At 35.8% G+C, this 24,045-nt stretch overlaps 1 protein-coding gene across 1 annotated transcript in view; it reads right to left on the bottom strand.

Moving 5' to 3' along the window:
* The window catches only part of HAUS6 (HAUS augmin like complex subunit 6), a 38,918-nt gene that overhangs the window by 7,482 nt on the left and 7,391 nt on the right, over positions 1–24,045 (bottom strand). Inside the window, exons 4-12 of the mRNA XM_061132545.1 lie at positions 23,623–23,755; positions 20,734–20,881; positions 19,682–19,747; positions 19,329–19,377; positions 16,445–16,615; positions 13,613–13,806; positions 12,760–12,886; positions 12,184–12,286; positions 5,296–5,377 (exon numbers count right to left, since the gene is read on the bottom strand). Coding sequence (XP_060988528.1) covers positions 5,296–5,377; positions 12,184–12,286; positions 12,760–12,886; positions 13,613–13,806; positions 16,445–16,615; positions 19,329–19,377; positions 19,682–19,747; positions 20,734–20,881; positions 23,623–23,755 — 1,073 coding nt within the window. The remainder of the gene's footprint in view (positions 1–5,295; positions 5,378–12,183; positions 12,287–12,759; positions 12,887–13,612; positions 13,807–16,444; positions 16,616–19,328; positions 19,378–19,681; positions 19,748–20,733; positions 20,882–23,622; positions 23,756–24,045) is intronic.

Here is a 24,045-nt window from a genome sequence, read left to right as displayed (position 1 = left end):
AGTTCTTTACCACCGAGCCACTTGGGAAGTCCTATTCTACACATTTTGGCTTGTCTCAGGTCAGATTTGGAGAAGGAAATGGCAACCCACTCCTGTATTCTTGCCTGGAGAATCCCATGGACAGAGGAACCTGACAGGTCATGGCCCATAGGGTTGCAGAGAGTTGGACACAGCTGAAGCGACTAAGCATGCAAGCACTCATTCTACACATAGTGTTCCTTAATCTCTTAGATTCTCTTGCTCCTTTTGGTAAACATGAAAACCTTCCGTATCTTTTCACTATAATTACAAAAGAGGGTATTAAATATTTTTTAAGCCTTCAAAGTAATGATAACTTTAATCATTTATCTTCATCTTGAAAGTGCTTTCAAATTCAATCATGGCTTGGGTCTGCTCACTGACCAAAAGCTTTACAGGTAAAATGAAAGGTAGGATTACCACTTTCAATATCAAGCATGCTAATTTTTTCCTTTCTGTTCATAGAAAAGGACAAAACTAACAGCTTTGCAAATATTTTACAAAATAGCAAATATACCTTTCAAACTTTTTCAAATGTGCCCTTCTCGAAATCTACCTTCCAAACATAATTCAAAAATCACTGAAATTGCTCAAGCTTCAACTTTGTCTTGACAGGATATAATCTAGATATCTAGAGCAAAAGATGAGTAATTACTATCTAGTGTGACTTCATCCAAATTCTTCACCAAACTTGACATGAAAATGATCAGAAAGCCCTTTAAAGCATGGCCAGCAAGTTATGGACAAACACCACTAAGATGCCACCAAAAGACTGGTGAGCTCCTTGAGGACAACGACTATGTCTTACCAAAGGCTATTCCCAAGTCCTAACATAGTGCCTGGCACTTGGTAGTACCACACATACTTGTAACTGATTAATGGATGGATTGATCAATGAATAAATGCCACTTGAAGATGAGGTTCTATAGATGCCACCAAATTTTTCTACTTGAATCATTCTTGCAGAGTCTCATAATAGAGAAAAATGGAACCACATTCTACACCTCCTCTCTCTGATTTCTGAAGTGGCAACATGCTGTTAGTCTTGCTAATACCTCAATTCAACTTTAAATTGAATTGAGCCCTGGCTCAGTCCTTACTCTCTACCCACTTGCAATGCCAAAAGTGAGGCCCAAGAAATCCAGATAAAAAGCGTACTGACCCCGTTGTGGAAATTTACCCTAAAAGCACTTCCAAAAGAAAAAAGACACACTTTTTAAAGGAAAACCTAAAGTCTAAAAATAAATGAAATATTACAAAGCTATTTTAAGTGGTTATACAATGTTAAGCACATACACAAACTTTAAAAAATGCATTTATGCTATGATAATGTTGAGAAAATTTTGTATTTTAGAATACAAGACTATATTCATGCTTTGATTAGAACTAAAATTATAAGTGAAGTCTAAAAAGAACTTGGGAAAGAATCTGAAAAGTGATTTGTTAGAAATTTTAGCTGGTTTTTTAAAATTTTCATTTGTTGTTGTTATTCCAATATGTCTACAATTAACAGAGAAATAACTAAAGAAGAAAATAATAAAATGAGATTAGAATTCAATTTCTAACTCTAAGGATGTTCATTTGAAATGCATGCAATATCACACTGCCCTATCTTTGAAATGCAATAAAGGAAAAACTCTAGAGGTTAATGGTCTAGAAGAACTGCATCACCACCACTAGAAATATCATGGAAACCTCCTTTCCAGAAACCATTGCAAAGAAAGATACTACCCACAGTGTGCAGCAAAGGCATCACCAATTATTGAATTCTGATTGTAGGTATAGTGAAGCCTCCATCACTCTGATCAAAACCAAGCCAGGAGATTCATGGAGAGACTCCTTATATTTTAGTACTTGTGAAAAGTCAAACAACACACTTACTCTAAAAACTGCATTCATTTCATGTTTTTTAAGTGATAGCTTAACCATTTTCACATATGAATTTCCCAATTAACTACATTGACATTGATGTAAGATGATGCCTCTATAAATATTTAGTGTAACAGCTGTTCTCTATGCCCAAAAGGGATATTTCTTTAAGTGCAATCTACCCTCATTACACATGAAACATTTTATTACAAAATACCTTTTTTAATAAACAATCTTCTGAGAAGAAATTTTACTTCTACATCTCAGTAACTCAACTCTTCACCTCTCTTCTGTTCCTCTCTTAAGCAGTAATAAACTTTCATTTCCCATTAAGCATTTATCCTTCATCACCAAAAGCCTTCCTCTACCTTCTTTTAATATCCCAACCTATAAGTAAAATTAAGTATCACAAGACAGTTAAAAGCTCCAGTAGCTTGAAAGAGGATAAATGAGGAACTGAAAATTATTTAAAACAACTTTTTCCTATTTTAAGAGAATTCTATTTGAATCAAATTTTTAAGGGCTAAGTGTCTGGCTCCTGTAGAATTCTGATAGTACATCTTAGTACAAAATTCTACCTCAAGAAAGAATTTTAAGGTTCATGTTGTTCAAAAATAAAATCAGATTTGTAAATTAATCTACTAACTCCATAATCTTTAAGTCCAGCAAGAGACATTAATCAAAATTAATTTGCTCAAGAAAAGACACGAAAAAAATAACAGACTGGGAGCACCAACTATTTCCCTCTAAGAGGCATGCTTTAGAACAATTGTGATAAGAGGATAAAATTAGCAAGCCCAATAACTTCAGTTTCTTCAATACCAGGTCTTCACTGAATATTTCATTATATTTCATTAGGTACTTAGAAAATCAACATCACATCCATATGTAAAAACAAAAATAAAATTCTTTCACAAGTAGCCCTGACCTTCTATGAACAGAAAATTACTGCAGAGGAAACTGCCAATAGCATAATTTCACATTTAAGTTTTGACTCTGGTTATGGTGTTTTCTTTGACTGCGTGGATCACAATAAACTGTGGAAAATTCTGAAGGAGATGGGAATACCAGACCATCTGACCTGCCTCTTAAGAAACCTGTATGCAGGTCAGGAAGCAACAGTTAGAATTGGACATGGAACAACAGACTGGTTCCAAATAAGAAAAGGAGTACGTCAAAGCTGTATACTGTCACCCTGCTTATTTAACTTATATGCAGAGTACATCATGAGAAACGCTGGGCTGGAAGAAGCACGAGCTGGAATCAAGATTGCCAGGACAAATATCAATAACCTCAGATATGCAGATGACACCACCCTTATGGCAGAAAGTGAAGAGGAACTGAAGAGCCTCTTGATTGAAGTGAAAGAGGAGAGTGAAAATGCTGGCTTAAAGCTCAACATTCAGAAAACTAAGATCATGGCATCTGATCCCATCATTTCAAGGGAAATAGATGGGGAAACAGTGGAAACAGTGGCTGACTATTTTTGGGGGCTCCAAAATCACTGCAGATAGTGACTGCAGCCATGAAATTAAAAGACGCTGACTCCTTGGAAGGAAAGTTATGACCAACCTAGATAGCATATTAGAAAGCAGAGACGTTACTTTGCCAACAAAGGTCCGTCTAGTCAAGGCTATGGTTTTTCCAGTGGTCATGTACAGATGTGAGAGTTGGACTGTGAAGAAAGCTGAGCGCCGAAAAATGGATGCTTTTGAACTGTGGTGTTGGAGAAGACTCTTGAGAGTCCCTTGGACTGCAAGGAGATCCAACCAGTCCATCCTAAAGGAGATCAGTCCTGGGTGTTCATTGGAAGGACTGATGCTGAAGCTGAAACTCCAATCCTTTGGCCACCTCATGCAAAGAGTTGACTCATTGGAAAAGACCCTGATGCTGGGAGGGATTGGGGGCAGGAGGAGAAGGGGACGACAGAGGATGAGATGGCTGGGGCATCACCGACTCAATGGACATGAGTTTGAGTAAACTCCAGGAGTTGGTGATGGACAGGGAGGCCTGGGGTGCTGTGATTCATGGGGTCGCAAAGAGCTGGACACGACTGAGCAACTGAACTGAACAGATGGTGTTTTTGAACTGAGAGTCCCTTGGATGGCAAGGAGATCAAACCAGTCAATCCTAAAGGAAATCAGTCCTGAATATTCACTGAAAGGACTGATGCTGAAGCTGAAACTCCAGTACTTTGGCCACCTGATGCGAAGAACTGAAAAGACCCTGATGCTGGGAAAGACTGAAGGCAGAAGGAGAAGGGGACGACAGAGGATGAGATGGCTGGATGGCATCACCGACTTGATGGACACGAGTTTGAGCAAGTTCCGGGAGTTGGTAATGGACAGGGAAACCTGGCCTGCTGCAATCCATGGGGTCGCAAAGAGTCAGACACGACTGCACAACTGAACTGATGGTGTTTTAATTTATTATAACTTACTAAGAGCATACAAAATGCAGGAGGCCTGAAGTCACTTAAAATTTAGAATCTTATTTTTAGAATTATTCTAAGTATTTTGTTTCCGTACCTGTGCCTCATTAATATGGGGAAAGTGAACTAAAAGACACCCATTTAAATCAAATGGTAATCAGAAAAACAATAAAAAAGGAATCTGTCTAGCATGTCTATGTTTGACTACTAGTTAATAATGTTTATTAAAGGAGAAACATATACACATTTAGAGATTTTTGCTTTTATAATCTGACGTCAGTTTATTTAAGGGCAAAAATAGAATAATACAGAAAAAAGGCGATAAATAAAATAAGACTACTACTAGTTAGCTACAATAAACTAACTAGGTTCAGCTTAATCATGCTAAACTTGGGGATTAGATTAAATCAGAAGTCTTCCCCCCAAAAAAAATTTTTAAGCATAGAACTCTTTTTATCAAATGGCATATAAAACCCCAATATACAATACAGATAAGAGTAAGCTGCTCAGGTTGAAGTGGCAAAGGATGGAAAAGCCACAGACTAAGTCTGACTCATCCTTAGCATCAGAGGGCGCTGCAGAACACAGACTGAAAACCACCAACCAGGTAATTTCAGAAGTCCCTAAACACTTGGATTTAGTCAACAGTCACAAGTGATTTCAAAGTTCACAGACACAAAAATGCAAAAATTCCCAAACTTGTATTAGATAATTTTCATATATATCTTTCTCTTCAAAAATTAGGTAATCCCCATGAGTCTCAACATTTAGATAAGAATAGAAAAGGAAAAAATGCCCATGCATCAGAAATGTTGACTCTGTCCAGAAAAAGGGGCTCCACAGTGGGAAAACACCGTCTGATTAAGAGAAGAAAGTTATAAGCTATCCCATACTAGCGAAGCTTGAAAACTGGCTGAAGATGGAACTAAAACTAATGAAGATGAAAAAAATCAATACGAAAATCAAATCTGTTTTACCTGTTGGCTGGATCAGATTTAGTTTCCAGGGTATCACTTGCTCTTCTGCAATTATTTTCCTGGATATGTTGCTTAGGTGTAACTAAAGGAATAGAAAAATTAATTACTCTTTAATTACACTTGTACATTCTAATATTTAGAGCTTTCTTAAAGTTCTAAACAGAAGAAAACAAAAAAATATATAAATGTTAATAGGAAAAGATAATTATTCAATTATTAACTATAAAGTAATACACATGACAGTGATGGAGAATATGTACAATAGGCTCTCCTAAAAATATAGCTCAAAGTATCCCCAAAAGGGACAATCCTCAACTCTTTAGTGTTATATATAGCCATGTTTCATGTTTAAGTACACAAACAATGCACTTATCAAATAAACCAGTCAAAAAGTTACAATACTTAGCACATTTTAGCCCAGCACCTACAACATCAACTGCTATGTATTTATTCTACAACATACCATTTAATAACTATGTCACTGCAGTACTAACAATGGGGAAAAAAATTTTTTTAATGGAGACCTGCCTTCAAGAAATCAGTAGAGGAGAGACTATTGATAAGAAAAGCATTATGACATACTGTTACAGTATTATAACACAAGTATGCACAGAATGCAAGAAGGCAGAAAGGCACCTGGTCCAGAGTAGGGAACATGAAGAAGCCACGAAAGTACCAGGAGAATAAGGTGCCCGTTTGGTGTACCAGAGCATAGCATATATCTAGTGGAGAAGCATGACAGGAAATAAAATTGAAGGAAGTCATGGCTATATTTCAGAGGATTAGATATTCCAGAAGCTCCTCTTCTTTCAACATGTTTGATTCTGAAAGATTATACATGTCCAAAGTGTTATTGTATAAGAGACCAATGTGTATTGTAAAGTTTTCTTTTAATTCATCATAATGCCACCTTTTAACATTTTCAATATCCTAAGCTTTTGAACTTACTAATGATGATGTAGTTTCTGTTATTTATAAAACATTCCAGGGTTTCCCTGGTGGTTCAGCAGTTAAGAATCTGCCTTCCAATGCAGGGGACATTGGTTTGAGCCCTGGTCTAGGAAGATCCCTGGTCCAGGAAGATCCTACATGTTGTGAGGTAACTAAGCCTGTGTGCCACAACTACTAAACCCACCCTCTAGAGCCCATGAGCAACAACTGCTGAGATAATGTGCTGCAACCACTGAAACCCACATGCCCTATGGCCTGTGCTCCACAACAAAGAGTAGCCCCCGTTCACTGTAACTGGAGAAAGCCAACACAGCAACAAAGACCAAATGCAGCCATAAATAAATAAACAGACAGCTAGAAAACTCTTTTAAAAAATAAATAAATGAAAGTCTTAAAAGCAACCAGAGATCAAAAATTACCTACAAATGAATGACAATTAGACTGACAGCAAATGTTTCAAACAGAAGGCATTAAGTAATGATGGCATATTATCAAAGTCTCAAGGAAAAATTAGTCCCTGATCTTGAATCCTATAACCGATCTATCATTCCTGAGTAAGCAAAGACCTTTCTCCAAAGAAGACATAAAGATAGTCAATAGACACATGAAAAGATGCTCGACATTGCTAATTATTAGAGAAATGCAAATTAAAACAACAATATCAACCTCACACTGGTTAGAATGGCTACCATAAAAAAATCTACAAATAATAAATGCTGGAGAGGATGTGGACACAAAGGAACCCTCCTACACAGGGGAATGTAAACTGGTGCAGCGACTATAGAAAACATATGGAGATTCCTTACAAATCTAAAAGCAAAACTACCATTTGATCCAGCAACTCCACTCCTGGATATATATGCAGAAAAAACAAAAATTCTAATTTGAAAAAACACATGCACTTCAATGTTCATAGCAGCACTATTTATAATAATTAAGACACGGAAGCAAACCAAGTGTCCATCAACAGATTGCTGGCTTAAGAAGTGGTATAAATGTGCATATATATGTATATATGTGTGTGTGTGTGTGTATGTATATATATGTATATATACATGTATAGTGGATATTTTGGACTTCCCCAGTGGCTCAGCAGTAAAGAATCCGCCTGCAAAGCAAGAGCCGCAGGAGACTCAGGTTCATATCCTGGGTGGGGAAGATCCCCTGGAGGAGGGCATGGCAACCCACTCCAGTATTCTTGCCTGGAGAATCCCATGGACAGAGGAGCCTGGCAAGCTACAGCCCATAGTGCTGCAGAGTCAGGCACAACTGAAGCAACACAGCACACACGCAGACATAATGGATATTTATATGAATATTTCTCAGCCATAAAAGAGTAAAACATTGCCATTTCCACAACATGGATGGACCTAAAGAATATTAGGTTTAGTAAAATTAGTCAGAGAAAGACAAATACTATATACTATTACTTATATGTGATTTCTAAAAAGTAATGGAAATTTCATCTAACTCAATGAAACTATGACCCATGCCGTGTGGGGCCATACCACTGGAGAAGGGAATGCAAATCACTTCAGTATTCTTGCCTTGAGAACCCCATGAACAGTATGAAAAGGCAAAAAGATACAACACTGAAGGATGAACTCTGCAGGTCAGTAAACGCCCACAGAAGTGTGGAGAATAACACCAGAAAGAATGAAGAGACAGAGACAAAGCAAAAACAACACCCAGTTGTGGATGTGACTGGTGATGGGAGAAAAGTCCAATGCTGTAAAAAACAATATTGCATAGGAACCTGGAATGTTAGATCCATGAATCAAGGTAAATTGGAAGTGGTCAAACAGAAGATGGCAAGAGTAAACATCATTTTAGAAATCAGAGAACTAAAATGGACTGGAATGGGCGAATTTAACTTAGATGACCATTGTATCTACTACTGTGGGCAAGAATCCCTTAGAAGAAATGGAGTAGCCATCATAGTCAATAAAAGAGTCCAAAATGCAGTCCTTGGGTGCACTCTCAAAAACCACAGAATGATCTCTGTTCATTTCCAAGGCAAACCTTAAATGTCACATTAATCCAAGTCTATGCCCCAACCAGTAACGCTGAAGAAGCTGAAATTAAACAGTTCTATGAAGACCTACAAGACCTTCTAGAACTAACAACCAAAACAGATGTCCTTTTCATTATAGGGACTGGAATGCAAATTAGTAAGTCAAGAGATACCTGGTGTAACAGGCAAATTTGGCCTTAAAGTACAACATGAAGCAGGGCAAAGGCTAACAGAGTTTTGCCAAGAGAATGCACTGGTCACAGCAAACACCCTCTTCCAACAACACAAGAGACAACTCTACACATGGACATCACCAGATGCTCAATACTGAAATCAGATTCATTCTATTCTTTGCAGCCGAAGATGGAGAAACTCTATACAGTCAACAAAAACAAGACTGGGAGCTGACTGTGGCTCATATCATGAACTCCTTATTGCCAAATTCAGACTGAAATTGAACAAAGGGAAAACCACTAGACCATTCAGGTATGACCTAAATCAAATCCCTTATGATTATACAGTGGAAATGACAAATGGATCAAGGGATTAGATCTGATAGAGTATCTGAAGAACTAAGGATGGAGGTTCGTGACATTGTATAGGAGGCAGTGATCAAGATCATTTCCAAGAAAAAGAAACGTAAAAAGGCAAAATGGTTGTCTGGGGAAGCCTTAAAAATAGCTGAGAAAAGAAGAGAAGCCAAAGGCAAAGGAGAAAAGTAAAGATATACCCATCTGAATGCAGAGTTCCAAAGAATAGCAAGGAGATAAGAAAGTCTTCCTCAGCGATCAATGCAACGAAATAGAGGAAAAACAACAGAATGGCAAAGACTAGAGATCTCTTCAAAAAAATTAGAGATAGCAAGGGAACATTTCATGCAAAGATGGGCTCAATAAAGGACAGAAATGGTATGGTCCTAACAGAAGCAGAAGATATTAAGAGGCGTCAAGAATACTCAGAAGAACTATACAAAAAAGATCTTCATGACCCAGATAACCACGATGGTGTGATCATTCACCTAGAGCCAGACATCCTGGAATGCGAAGTCAAGTGGGCCTTAGGAAGCAACACTATGAACAAAGCTAGTGGAGGTGGTGGAATTCTAGTTGAGCTATTTCAAATCCTAAAAGATGATGCTTTTAAAGTGCTGCGTTCAATATGACAGTAAAGTTGGTAAACTCAGCAGTGGCCACAGGACTGGAAAAGGTCAGTTTTCATTCCAATCCCAAAGAAAGACAATGCCAAAGAATGCTCAAACTATTGCACAATTGCACTCATCTCACACACTAGCAAAGTAAGACTCAAAATTCTCCAAGCCAGGCCTCAACAGTATGTGAACTTCCAGGTGTTCAAGCTGGACTTAGAAAAGGCAGAGGAACCTGAAATCAAATTGCCAACAACTGCTGGGTCACAGAAAAAGCAAGAGAGTTCCAGAAAAACATCTATTTCTGCTTTATTGACTACACCAAATCCTTTGACTGTGTGGATCACAACAAACTGTGGAAAATTCTTAAAGAGATGGGAATACCAGACCACCTGACCTGCCTCCTGAGAAATGTGTATGCAGGTCAAGAAGCAACAGCTAGAACAGGACATGAAACAACAGACTGGTTCAAAACTGGGAAAGAAGTACATTAAGGCTGTATATTGTCACCCTGCTTATTTAATTTATATGCAGAGTACATCATGCAAAATGTCAGTGTGGATGAAACACAAGCTGGAATCAAGATTGCCAGGAGAAATATCAATAACCTTAGATAGGCAGATGACACTACCCTTATGGCAGAAAGCAAAGAAGAACTAAAGAGCCTCTTGATGAAAGTGAAAGAGGAGAGTGAAAAAGCTGTCTGAAAACTGAACATTCAAAAAACAAATATCATGGCATCCAGTCCCATCACTGCATGGCAAATAGGTAGGGAAACAATGGAAACAGTGGCTGACTTTATTTTCTTGGGTTCCAAAATCTCTGCAGATGGTAACTACAGCCATGAAATTAAAAGACGCTTGCTCCTTGTAAGAAAAGCTATGACCCTCCTAGACAGCATATTAAAAAGCAGAGACATTACTTTGCCAACAAAGGTCTGTCTAGTCAAAGCTATGGTTTTTCCAGTGGTCAAGTATGGATGTGAGAGCTGGACCATAAAGAAAGCTGAGTGCCGAAGAACTGATTATTTTGAACTGTGGTGCTGGAGAGGACTCTTGAGCGTCCCTTGGACTGTAAGGAGATTAAACCATCAATCCTAAAGGAAATCAGTCCTGAATATTCATTGGAAGGAATGATGCTGAAGCTAAAGCTCCAATACTTTGGCCACCTGATGCAAAGACCTGACTCACTGGAAAAGACCCTGATGCTGGGAAAGATTGAAGGCAGGAGGAAAAGGAGACGAGGGAGGATGAGATGGTTGGATAGCATCATCAACTCAATGGACATGAGTTTGAGCAGGCTCTGGGAGTTGGTGATGGATAGAGAAGCCTGGCATGCTGTAGTTCATGGGGTCGCAAAAAGTTGGACACGACTGTACAACTTTCACTCAAACTAAGTATGCTGAGAGTAAAAAGGCCCTTTCCAAGCTGAAGTGAGAACATAATGCCAACCAAATATGTCAAGAACTATCAAAGTAATTCTGTCGTCATGAATAATGCTCTGAATCTGAAAGTCTTTATTCATCAAACTATGAAGTCTTTTCTGTCTACACTTCTGCTGGCTCCTATCCTTGACCCATGCTCTCTGGTCTATGATGTTTCCCAATTAGTGTCCTCCTCACATACACCTGACTCTCAAACAAATCACCTATGCTAGTTGTGGTTATCCTTTTCTTCCTAAGTCCTGTGCTGATTGCTGCCATGATCGAATAGCTGCCTGAACTCCCCTGTGACCTACTCCTCACTGGCTACATATTTCAACGTTTTTTTATACACTTATTCCTCTACCTATCTATCTTACATTCACTGAACCCAGTAACAATTTCTTGTACACAAGCAGCAGACAACTGGGGAGACTAAGTATGAAATGGCTATTAGATATTGCAGAGAAATTAACTTTGAGGTGTGACAATGGTATGATATTTGAGGAAACTGGATAAGATATTATAGAACTATTATTAATTTGAAGTATAAAATTAATGGTAATTAAACAGGAAAAAGTCATTATTTTCATGGGAGTGCATGCTAAAACACTTAAGAGTCAAGTGTTAACATTTCAAATGGTTTAGCAAAGAAAAATACATATTTAAAGCAAAAATCTCAACTGTAGAAACAGGCAATGGTTAGGTATTCAAGTAATTACTGAACTATTCTTTCATGTTAAAAAACTGTGGGCTTCTACACAAAAACTTATAAACGACTATTAATAGCAGCATTACTCATAGTAGCCAAATGGTGGAAACAATACAAATGTCCATCAAAAGACAAATGGATAAACAAAATACAATTAAATCATACAAAAGAATGCATTCACACATAGTAATGAAGTATAGATAAATGCTACAACTTGGATGAACCTTGAAAACATTGTGCAAAGTAAAAAACTGTGCAAGTAAAGAAAGGAGACACAATAAGCCTCCTATTATATGATGTTCTTTACATGAAATATCCAGAATAGGCAAATTCACAGAGACTGGAAGTATTTAGTCATTGTCAGGGCCTGGGAGAGGGGAAAATGAGGAGTGATGGCACAATAGGTACCAAGTTTTCTTTTGAGGTAATAAAAATCCTCAGAATTAATTAGTGGTAATGGTTGCACACTTTTGCGAATTTACTAAATGCCACCGAGTTGGACACTTTGCAATGACCGAAATGCTATATGCATTTCATCACAAAATATAACTGGGAAAAAAACATGAAAGAATATGTAAGAACTATTATTATAGTGAGAAACATTAATGAGAGGCAAGTTTAAAAGAGAAAAAAAGTAAAAAACCAACCTGGAAGTGAAGCAGGATACTGTAAAAGAATGCTCCTCGCATATGCTTCTTCTGAGGCAGGGTCAAACGAAAGTGGAGACATAGGCGGTAAAAGATCCACAGCCTCAAAACAAAGAATTTGTTATTTTGAAATATACACATTTTACTCAGTACCACAATAACAATACTAAATTAACCTATGAAAGGATGATTTTTTTTCCATAATAAAGATAGAATTACCAAACATACAAATTATACTATAACTGTTTCAAACTAAAGAATACAATATTAGGAATAAGAAGACTCTTTGTCCTCCAACTATGCCTCAAATGTAACAGAATCTAACATAAAGAGAAATGTCTCATTTTCTTTTTAACACAATCCATTGAATCTAAAAATATTAACCATATCATAACAACACCTTGATGAACATTCTAATATGTATTTAGAAAAATCAGAGAAACCAAAATATTTGAAATTTAGGCTCAGATGCAAAGCATACACACATACTGCATTTCTAAGTCACTTGTTACATGATAAATCAAGAGATTACAAGAGATTAAACTATTCTCCAAAAGGCAAGTCAATACTACTTACTGGAGTAGAACTCTTAATTATACTGAAAGGAGATAGGCCGAGAAACTCTTTCCACTTTTTATGCCATTTTTCTTGTTTTTCAACAATAGAATGTCTTATAGTTTTGAGATCTTCTGTTATTTTATACCTATGACGGAATAAAAAATAACTTCATTCAAAACATAAATATATAAAAAGAAGGACTAAGAAAAAGTACTGAAATAAGAATTTGTGGTGTATCTGGGAAACCTCTGTAACTTCTCCTCAGTTTTGCTGTGAACCTTAAACTCTTCTTTAAAAACCTCAATCTAAAAAATTTAAGAGCCAATTTTAAAAATCGAAAAAAATGAACAAAAATAAAAAAGAATACAGTGGGGCATTCCAGGTGACACAGTGATAAAGAATCCACCTAATAATGCAAGAGGCGCAAGAGACGCAGGTTCGATCGATCCCTGGGTCGGGATGATCCCGGGGAGTAAAAAATGGCAACCTGCTCCACTAATCTTGTCTGGGAAATCCCAAGGACAGAGGAGCCTGGCGGGCTACAGTCCATGGGATGGCAAAAGAGTCAGACACAACTTAGTGACTAAATACCACACCACCACCACAAAACAAAGCTAGAGAAAAGCTTAAATTATTTCATTAAGAATTATCATTCAGCGCAAGTATTATACACCAGACAAAAGAAAACTATATTAATTTTCCTTTCTACTTCATGTGTCTCTCTAGGAGTTGATGATATGGTTTTTGAGTACCAGTAAAATTTTCACATTTGTTTGCCAAAGCTACAGAGGTGTTAACTAGAGTTGTGCTGAGAAATTATCAAAACCACCCTACTCTTCCCCAAATGAAATGACAGGTCTTTTTAGTGTACCTCATATGCTTCAGATCTGACAGTCTTTCTCTCTGAAATCTGGTCTCTTTTTCAAGGAAGTGTAGGTCTACTGTCAGTCTTGCTTGGTCAGTCTGACAACATTCACATTTCATTACTTTCAACACTTCATTTAATAACCAAAAAACTGTTAAGATGTTCAATTTTCCAGCCTCATAAATATTTCCTATGTGCGACTAAGGATTCAGAAAGGAAAAAAAGTGGTGAATTATAGATTCTTAAAATAATAAAATGCTATAAGAACATATTTATGTCTTTCACTAATATATAAAAAAGCTACAAGAGTGAAAAAAAAAGCTATACAAAAATGAAATTAGTAAATACTTCTGATCCAAAGAAAACTACTGTGGAAGAATTAACACACTGTTTTTTATATCATGCAAAAAAAGTTGAAAACTAGAATAAAAGAAATGCAAAGAAATGGAAAGTAAAAGAAAGATTGAGAAAGATAAAGCTTAGATAAAGATAATAAATTCATGTTTTAACAAAAGTTGCAAAATTGAAGGGCCCCTAAAGACTGATTCCAAACTTAGACATTTTTATTTGGCTTGCACAGTTCCAAAGTTTTAAAATCATTTGAATTAGTTACCAATATTTCTAAAAAAGACTTCATCATTTCCTGGTGCTTCCCTGGTGGCTCAGTGGTTAAGAATCCGCTTGCCAATGCAAGAGACACAGGTTTGATCCCTGGGTCGGGAAGATCCCCTGGAGAAGGAAATGGCAACCCACTCTGGTATAATTGCCTGGAGAACCCCATGGACAGAGTAGCCTGGTGGGCTACAGTCCATGGGGTTGCAAAAGAGCCAGACATGACTTAGCAACTATACAACAACTTATATAAATTTATATAAATTATATATAAATATATAATTTTTATATATTTATAATATATATGTTATATATTATAATATATTATAATATATAATTATAATACATATTATATAATATATAAACTTATACATAAATATATATAAACTTATATAAATTTAACTTTATCCCTATTGTTACACATAATTTTGTACTTAATTTATATATTACCTGCCTAGCCCCTATAGGAATCTGTGTTTACAGATCCTAATTTTTTATGTACTCTGAATTTGAAGTGCCTGACATATTACCCGTTAAAGTTCTTCAGGGTCACAATATTTTATCTTTATATCCCCTTGTTGTGTTGTTTAATCGCTAAGTTATGTCCAACTCTTTGCAACCCCATGGACTGTAGCCTGCCAGGCTCCTCTGTCAAGGGGATTTCCCAGGCAAGAATATTGGAGTGGGTTGCCATTTCCTTTTCCAGGGGATCTTTCCAATCCAGGGATCGAACCCAAGTCTTCTGCATTGGCTGGAGGGTTCCTTACCACTGAGTCACCTGGGAAGCCCTTATATCCGCTACATGACAATAAAGTCAATGCTTAATAAATTTTAATTTACTAAGAAAAAAAAAAGTAGTGATTCAGATGTAAATGTCCTATAAGCAAGTGGAAAAATTTGATACAGTTTGCATTGAAGGGGAGGGACTGGAAATAACAATTTGGTAATATTATTGTACAGGAGGCTGATGAGACCATGGAACTGGGTAAGAATTTACAGATGAATTTATAACATGAGGAAGAAATGAGAGCATTAAAGGAATAATAGGGAACACATTCACTTAAAAGTGAGAGAAAAAGAAACCACTGGAAAAATGGAAACAGTAGTCTGAAACACCATAGGAGGGCACCGACACTAGGGTCACAAAAGCTAAAAAAAAAGACTTTAAAATAACAGAATCAAGATCAAAGGAAAATAAGAAAATGGAGAGTTTTTAAAAAGAAATTTTTAAAGAATTCATTTGAATCAGTTCTAATGAGATGGATGAAACTGGAGCCCATTATACAGAGTGAAGTAAGCCAGAAAGATAAAGACCATTACAGTATACTAACACATATATATGGAATTTAGAAAGATGGTAACGATAACCCTATATGCAAAACAGAAAAAGAGACACAGATGTACAGAACAGACTTTTGGACTCTGTGGGAGAAGGTGAGGGTGGGATGTTTTGAGATAATAGCATCGAAACATGTATATTATCTATGGTGAAACAGATCACCAGCCCAGGTTGGGTGCATGAGACAAGTGCTCGGGCCTGGTGCACTGGGAAGACCCAGAGGGATTGGGTACAGAGGGAGGTGGGAGGGGGGATAGGGATGGGGAATACATGTAAATCCATGGCTGATTCATGTCAATGTATGACAAAAACCATTACAATATTGTAAAATAATTAGCCTCCAACTAATAAAAATAAATGAAAAAAAAAATTTAACAAACTAGTGAATAAAAAAAATAGAAATTTTTCAAAAAAATAAATAAAAAGAAATTTAGCTATCAGAGATCATTATTGCTCTCTTTGAGAATTTAGAAAGAATTATGTACCATATCATCTTCCTATTAAGTACCTCCTACTCTCTACACTGTACAATGTAGTACCATAAAGTGAAAGTGAAGTCGCTCAGTCGTATCCGACTCATTGCGACCCCGTGGACTGTAGCCCACCAGGCTCTCCGTCCATGGGATTCTCCAGGCAAGAATACTGGAGTGGGTTGCCATCTCCTTCTCCAAGTACCATAAAAGGTATGGACAATTAATAAAAGTTGATAGATATAAATATACACACCCTTAACAGTACCCCTCATTATGAAAGATTCACCAGATACACGCACAAAAGTAAATTCTGAAGACAGTAGAAAAAGACTGTAAGAAAAATCATACACAATACATAAAATAATTAAGTGAAAGGAGTTTTCTCAAAAGCTTCCTTAATTATCAAATGCTTACCTGACACACTTGTTTCTCAATTTTATCAAGTAAGAGGCTTGGAATATTGATAGCAATGTTAGTTCCATCTAAAGTATAATTGTTATCAAGACTAAGGACTGAACTAACAATTTCTCTCTCTTTTTCCAAAAATCTAAGTGTTTCATTCACTGAAGTCCACAAAGACCGAACCTTTGAAAACAGAGACAAACAAATATTAAAGTCTACATATAATCAGTCTATACATACATTAAAGAAATGTAAAACACAAATATATGTTTTTTCCCAGGAACAAATGAAATATTCCTGGAATGGCTTCTGATAAAAAAATTAACTATTTTAACAGTCCAAAAGCACTGATACTACTTTCAACATCACTTTAAAGAATTTCTAAGGAGAATCTAGACCATTATGATTTGGGAAATATACCTAAGAAACCTTACATTATCAAGATGCAATTAGCATTTCCTGTATTCTGATATGCCATCAATCTAAAGGAGATTTTTCAAGAAGAGTCGAAGATTTTCAGGAGAAAAAAGAAAACACTATATATCAACTTTTAAGAGTCATTCAAGTTTCAAAGAGTTAAAATGTCAAAAACTATGTATTAACCTATGTTTATTAAATTAATTATAAGAATGTTCATAGCACTCATTTGTAATAGTCAAAAACTGTAATAAATTCAAAGAATTACCTTGAGTAAAAAGAGTATGTTTTGCTATACTCATAAAAGAGAAAATTAGACAGCAAAGAGAATGAACACATACAACAGCATGGATAAAACAGCATTAAGTGAAAGAAGCTGAATACAAAAGAATGTATTTTATACACGCCCATTTATGGGTCAAACAGGCAAAACTAATCTTTAGTGTAAGAAGTGAGGACAGCCGTTTATTCTTGGAAGGAAACAGCCGTGAATGAAAGAGGGTTCAATGATCCTGGGATGATGGTAACATTCTGTTCCTTAAGTTAAATGCTGGTTACATGGATGTGTTTCGCTTTGCAAAATTTTGTCAAGCTACATACAACGATTTTTGCACGTTTTTGCATGTATGTTATTATGCCTTAAAAGAATTTACAAAAGTAGAGAGGAGGAGGGAAAATATAATAATTATATTTGTGTTAGTGTCTGTGTCTTCTCACAGCACAAAGAAAAGCTGTTCCACAAAGGAAGTCTCATTGACTGGCCAACTAGAGATCTCACAGGATGGCATTTTCTTGGTGAATGTACAAAGATCCAGGATCCGGGTCTCAGATTTTTCAAGTCTAAAAATTTTATCTTGTCAATGGCTCAAAGTTGACTCAGGGAAACTAAATATTACCTAAAGTCAAGAGAGATAGCTGTGAATTTAAGACTCTGCACTCCCAATACAGGACCCCAGGTTCAATCCCTGGTCAGGGAGCTAGATATCATAAGCCACAACTAAAGATTTTACATTCCACAACTAAGACAAATAAATATATAAATTTTTTTGCTATGAAAACTCTTAATGGATTTCATACCAACCAAACCTATTAAGCTTACAATCAAATATACTACATTCAACAACAGGAATATTCATATTCACTGAACTAGAAGCTCCATAAAGGAAGTGACTCTGCCTGTTTTCTTCAATGCTCCAGCCCATAATATCTAGAAGAATGTCTAGCAAGTGATCAATAAATAGTCACTGAATTAATGAATAATTATTTCCTATTGTTGTTTAGTCACTAAGTTGTGTCTGACTCTGCAATTCCATGGACTGCAGCACGCCAGGCTTCCCTGTCCTTCACTATCACTGGAGTTTCCTCGGATTCATGTCCATTGAGTCAGAGATGCCACCCCAGTCTCCTCTGCCATCAATCTTTCCCAGCATCAGAGTCTTTTCCAGTGAGTCAGCTCTTTGCACTATGGGGTCAAATTACTGGAGCTTCAGCTTCAGTCCTTCCAGTGAATATTCAGAGTTGATTTCCCTCAGGATTGACTAACTTGATCTCCTTGTAGTCCAAGGGACTCTCAAGAGTCTTCTCCAACATCACAGTTCAAAAGCATCAATTCTTCAGCGCTCAGCCTTCTTTATCCTCCAACTCTCACATCCATACATGACTACTGGAAAAACCACAGCTTTGACTATCCAAACCTGTGTTGGCAAAGTAATGTCTCTGCTTTTTAATATACTGTCTAGGTTTATCATAGCTTTTCTTCCAAGGAGCAAGTGTCTTAATTTCATGGCTGCAGTCACCATCTGCAGTGATTTTGAAGCCCAAGAAAATAAAATCTGACACTGCTTCCACTTTTCCCCCGTCTATTTGCCATGAAGTGATGGGACCAGATTCATGATCCCGAGGAGGGCACTCACCTCTTCAAATGAAAAACTGCCTAAAAAGTCAAATCAATACTCCAAAGCAGCTTGGTGACCACAGAATAAGAACAAAGAGCTTGGGAGAGATTTCATCCAAATACAAAGACCTAAGAAAACACTCCTACCGCACATTTGTTAAAGCCAACCTCTGAAAGCCTCAGATCATCTATATCTACCAGATTCCTCATGCCAGTCTCAATGTGACTTCTCATTTTTCTTCCAAACTTACCACTATCCTCCTTCAAATCAAGTATTTTTTGTTTAGATAAATATTACTGATTAAGTTACAATCAAACTGAACCTTCCTTGCTAGAGTGAAGATTTTAAATTAACCAAATTTAAAACTGTGTTGTATACGTTTAGTCTGATTGATTATAAGCTAATTTTTTCCATTATATTCAAGTGTCTGAAAAGCACCTGATACTTTTATGTCCATACAACTTATGAGTTAAAAAAAAGTATAACGCTGTTACAAAAAGACACATACATGAGTTCAGTTAAGTAAGTAAACACTGCATATCACAAAAGCAAGATTAAATTTCTCCCTTCAAAAGTTGTCTCACCTTTTGAATTTTCTCTTGTATATTACTTTGGTCATCACAGGGTTCCATTCTAGTTAAAAATTAAATAATCTCATTAGTCAATTAAAAAAATAATGGTAACTTACCACCCAAAGAGCTAATTAATCTGCAAACCCAGCCACTAACCACCATTCCTATTGAAAGCAAAAATAAAACTCAACCTCAAAGCTACCATAATTTATTAGAAGAACTGGACTAGGAATCTATGTTTTTGTCTTATTATCAACTAGGTATTGAAATGTTATTTTAACTAATCTCATTTTTTTTTTTAACCTATAACATGCAGGAGGTTAAACTAATACTTCAGGCAACTTTCAGTTCTAGAAGTCACTTACTTGTTTATTTGGTTTTGCAGTCCCATACATTCTGATCTCAAATTTCGTACCTGTTTAACTGACAATCTGCAACAAAACATACAAAATGACAGCTATAATTCTACTACAGCAGTATAGCCCACTTTGATATTTCCCCCCATTTCATATCTTTACTCAAGGCCTCTAAGGGCTACTCTTTCAAATATACTAGTAACTAGTCTTAAAGGGGCTCTAGACTCCCTTTAAGAATTACAAGAGTGATTTAACATATAGGCAGGACTATTGAGATAAACCAGAACTTCTTGGTTCATAAACTCTGGCTTCAGGTAAAAATGCTGGAGGTCAGACTACTCTGCTCTCTTATCACATTCTTAGGGGATAAATTTAAATGTTACCTAAGGGAGGCAACATTGCAGTTTTAAGGAGATTTAAAAGGATTTTTTAGCTTTCATAATAGATAAGACAGCATTTAAAAAGCTATCTTACTACAGCTGTTTACAATTATTAAAAATCTGACATAATCTATGTCTTGGGAGTAAGAACCTTGCCTCTTTGTTTAATGCTGTAGAACCAGTGTATAACCAATATCTGGCACACAGAGGTACAAATAAAAAAAAAGTGCTGAATAAATGAATATAAATAAATATAAGACAATATAAAATGGCTAAAGAAACCAGTATACCTTCTCAACAGATGCTAAGTAGACATTAAAAGTAATACATTAAAGCAATATGGAAAAATTTACAGAATAAAATATCAAGAGAAAGGAGGATACAAATTAGAATGAGCACTATAATTACAGCTTAAAATTTTATTTCCACATTTAAAAGAAAAAACATCTGAAGAAACTGAATTTTTGAACAAAAATGATACCGTCCTTTTCTCTAAACTTTGACTTACAGCATGCCTGAAGTACTTTATTCAGAAGTGATCAGGCTTTAAAATGGAAAGATAAAAGGTAGTTGCCAAGAGGTTTCGAGGTATTCATGAATTACAGCCACCGAAGGGATACTGATGGCATTTGTTCAAAAAGAAAGGAATTTTCATTTTCTAACTATCAAAGTATTACTTACTGTGCATTTTCTTGATATTTTCGGGTAACACAATCTTCTCTTTGCAAAACTTGTAAAAATCTATTACGTGCTACAAGGCATCTGGCAAGGCATATGTGCAAATCTTGTGGTTTCACATTTAATGTCTCTGTAAAACGTATAGAAGAATCTACATGGAAGATAAAATACAGAAAACTTAGACTTGTGCTGTGCTGTGCTTAGTTGCTCAGCCATGTCTGACTCTGCAACACATGGACTGTAGCCCGCCAGGCTCCTCTGTCCATGGGGATTCTCCATGCAAGAATACTCAAGTGGGTTGCCATGCCTTCCTCCAGGGGAGCTCCCCAACCCAGGGATCGAATCCAGGTCTCCAACATTACAGGCAGATTTTTTACCATCTGAGCCACAAGGAAAGCCCAAACTTAGACTTACAAACTAATAAATATAAAAAATGTGAGACTGTTGAGAAATTAACAACCTCACTTAACTAACAACTCCTTAACAGCTGGTATGACAATACACACAAAGATACAACTCATTTCAATAAAAGCAAGGATGACCTGTTTTTTAAAGAAGGCAACTAAAAAAGGATTGGGGACTTCCCAGATGGTACAGTGGTAAAGAATCTGCCTGCCAATGCACAAGATATAAGAGAGAAGAGTCCCTGGGTCAGGAAGATCACCTGGTGTAGGAAATGGCAACCCATTCCAGTATTTTTGCCTGGAAAATTCCATGGACAGAAAGAGCCTGGCAGACTATGGTCTGTGGGGTCGCAAAGAGTGTGACATAACTAAATGACTGAACATACACAAAAAAGGATTATCTGAAGTTGAGTTATTTTACATAACTAAAAATTTTTAGAATCCATCTGCCCAAAATAATTCTTATTATCACAGCACAAAACATCCATGAACAAATATGCTGTTACACGTAAGCAACTTCTTAACACACCTTTTAACAACAAAGGAAGAAAATTAGAAGGGATGAGATGAGATCCCATCACCTTCATTGCTGCCATCAGCCTACTTTTCTTCCTAGTAAGACCAACAGGACAAGACAACCAAATAAAACCAATCTCCATTTCTCAAGTAATTCTTGGCTATGTTACTAATGATCAAAGTAGACCCTGAGAAAAATCCATCCAAACATTTTAGAGTTAGGGTTTTCACATGCAATAAAATGTAATAAATCCTACTTTAAGATGGCTAATACAATAAAGATAGGTATGCTGGAAAACAATGGCCTCACACCATACTTAACATGACAAATCCATGTGCTAGATCACCCACAAAAAATAATCAAAAATTCTAAATATTTAACAGGAGATGAGTTTATTGGATATAGAAGTCATCCATAAACTGAATATGATCAATGAAACTGCTTTAAATAAGAAATCGGATAACCCATGCCTAAAAGGTTTATGTACAATAAACTCTTGCCAAATCCAAATACACATGATTCATATAAAATAGTTTGGGTTACATGTAACTAAAAAGAATCATCTAATAGAAAAACTGGTAAAGTGCTCATGCCACATTAAATTTAAAATATGCAAATACTTATAAAATGAGATCACATGTACATGTTTTAAAAAACCATGCAGGGAAGATAAACTAGAAAAAATGTACTGTACATATATATATATATATACACAAATACATATACGCACAAACACAATATGTACTTTGAACACACACAAAATGATATATGTATAAAGTTTGTCATTGTACAATTGTTTTTATAGCAAAATATTGGGGGGGGGGGAAGCCAAATACACTATGACACACCCATTCAAATACCCAGGTATTTGAAGTTCCAAATACATTGTATTTGGAAAGATACAATGAGAGAAAAAGAATAAGATCTATGAACTGATATGTGATGATCTCCAATATACACTGTTACATAAAAAACACAAGACTGAAAACCATCACCATTTAGGGTTTAAAAAGAATATATACATATTTGCCAGAATTACTGATTCCAGTGGCTGTTTCTGAAAAGGGTATCCAGGTAACCTAGATTATAGATAGCACCTCTATAGATATCACTAGACAGTCAGAGGTGCAAGACACTTTTCACTTTCTGAATTTTGAATCATGAGAATGTATTACTTACTCAAAATAATTAAAATGTACAATATGACACTAAAAAAACAAACAACAAAAACAAACACCTAAAAGAAATCAAAATGTCAGCAGTGGTTATCTCTAGAAACTGGAAGATGGGATTGTACTGTACCAACGTTTTCATCTTTTTCCTCCCATGTTTTAAGAGCATAACTCAATTAAACAGAGCAGCTTATTTAATAAGCTACAAATGGCATTAAGTCTTAGCGTAAAAATCCAGTATTTTGTTTCTAAGATTTAGCAAATAGATAAAATCCCTTTAAAACATAATTTCAAACCAAAATATTCCAACACATTGCCAGTAGCCAAACTAAATCTCTAACAAATTCAATACAGCATTTAATACAATGTATTATAGGCAAACTATAACCTGTAGGTCTAACGTGGCCCATTTTTGTGAGGTCAGCAAACTAGGCCTGCTTTCTACATTTTTAAAGAGTTATATTACAAAAAAAATTTTTTTTAATTCACAGAGAGGTGTATGTTACAGAGACTCTTATGCGGTCCACAAAGTGTAAAATATTCACTGTCAGATCTCACATAGAAAATGTTCCCCAACCCTGTATTAGAACATAATAATCCATATTGCTACTTATGTTCATTATGACAGGATTTCAAACTGCAGTTCCAATAAAATATTAACTATTTGCCTTTTGAGATAAAGTAATATCTTTATCTTCCCTTATTTTATTAAACTCTCTTGATGATTTACAAATTATAAGAAATAATAAAAACCAAGAATCAAAGTGAAAAAAAAAATCTTACCATAAGCTTAACTTACTTTTAGAATGGGTTTTTATATATTTTACTGCAACAAATCTTGCAAAGTGATACATTATATGAATAAACTTAGGACCAACCGGAAATAGAAATAGTGAACCAACAACTTGAGGAAAGCTACTTCCACATTCGGCCTATGATAAAAGGAAATAAGACAATTTGAAGACATTATCAACGATAACCTTTATATTTACATCATACTGTTTTTGAAGCACAACAGGATTTATCAGAATTATTCCATTTGAACCACAAGTTAAATTTTTGAATCTTTCTAAGCTCTTGGTAGATTCAGTCACAAAAAGTAATTAAAATTTAAAGTCACAATTATTGATACTATTTGGGGACACAAGCTAAAATAATCTACAGTCAAAATTATTTCTTTAAATAAAAACTGTTATATAAATTCCTAAGAACTCAAAAACCT

Source organism: Dama dama, chromosome 29, assembly GCF_033118175.1.
Source record: "Dama dama isolate Ldn47 chromosome 29, ASM3311817v1, whole genome shotgun sequence".
Taxonomy (NCBI): domain Eukaryota; kingdom Metazoa; phylum Chordata; class Mammalia; order Artiodactyla; family Cervidae; genus Dama; species Dama dama.
This window is presented reverse-complemented; position numbering and strand designations above follow the sequence as displayed.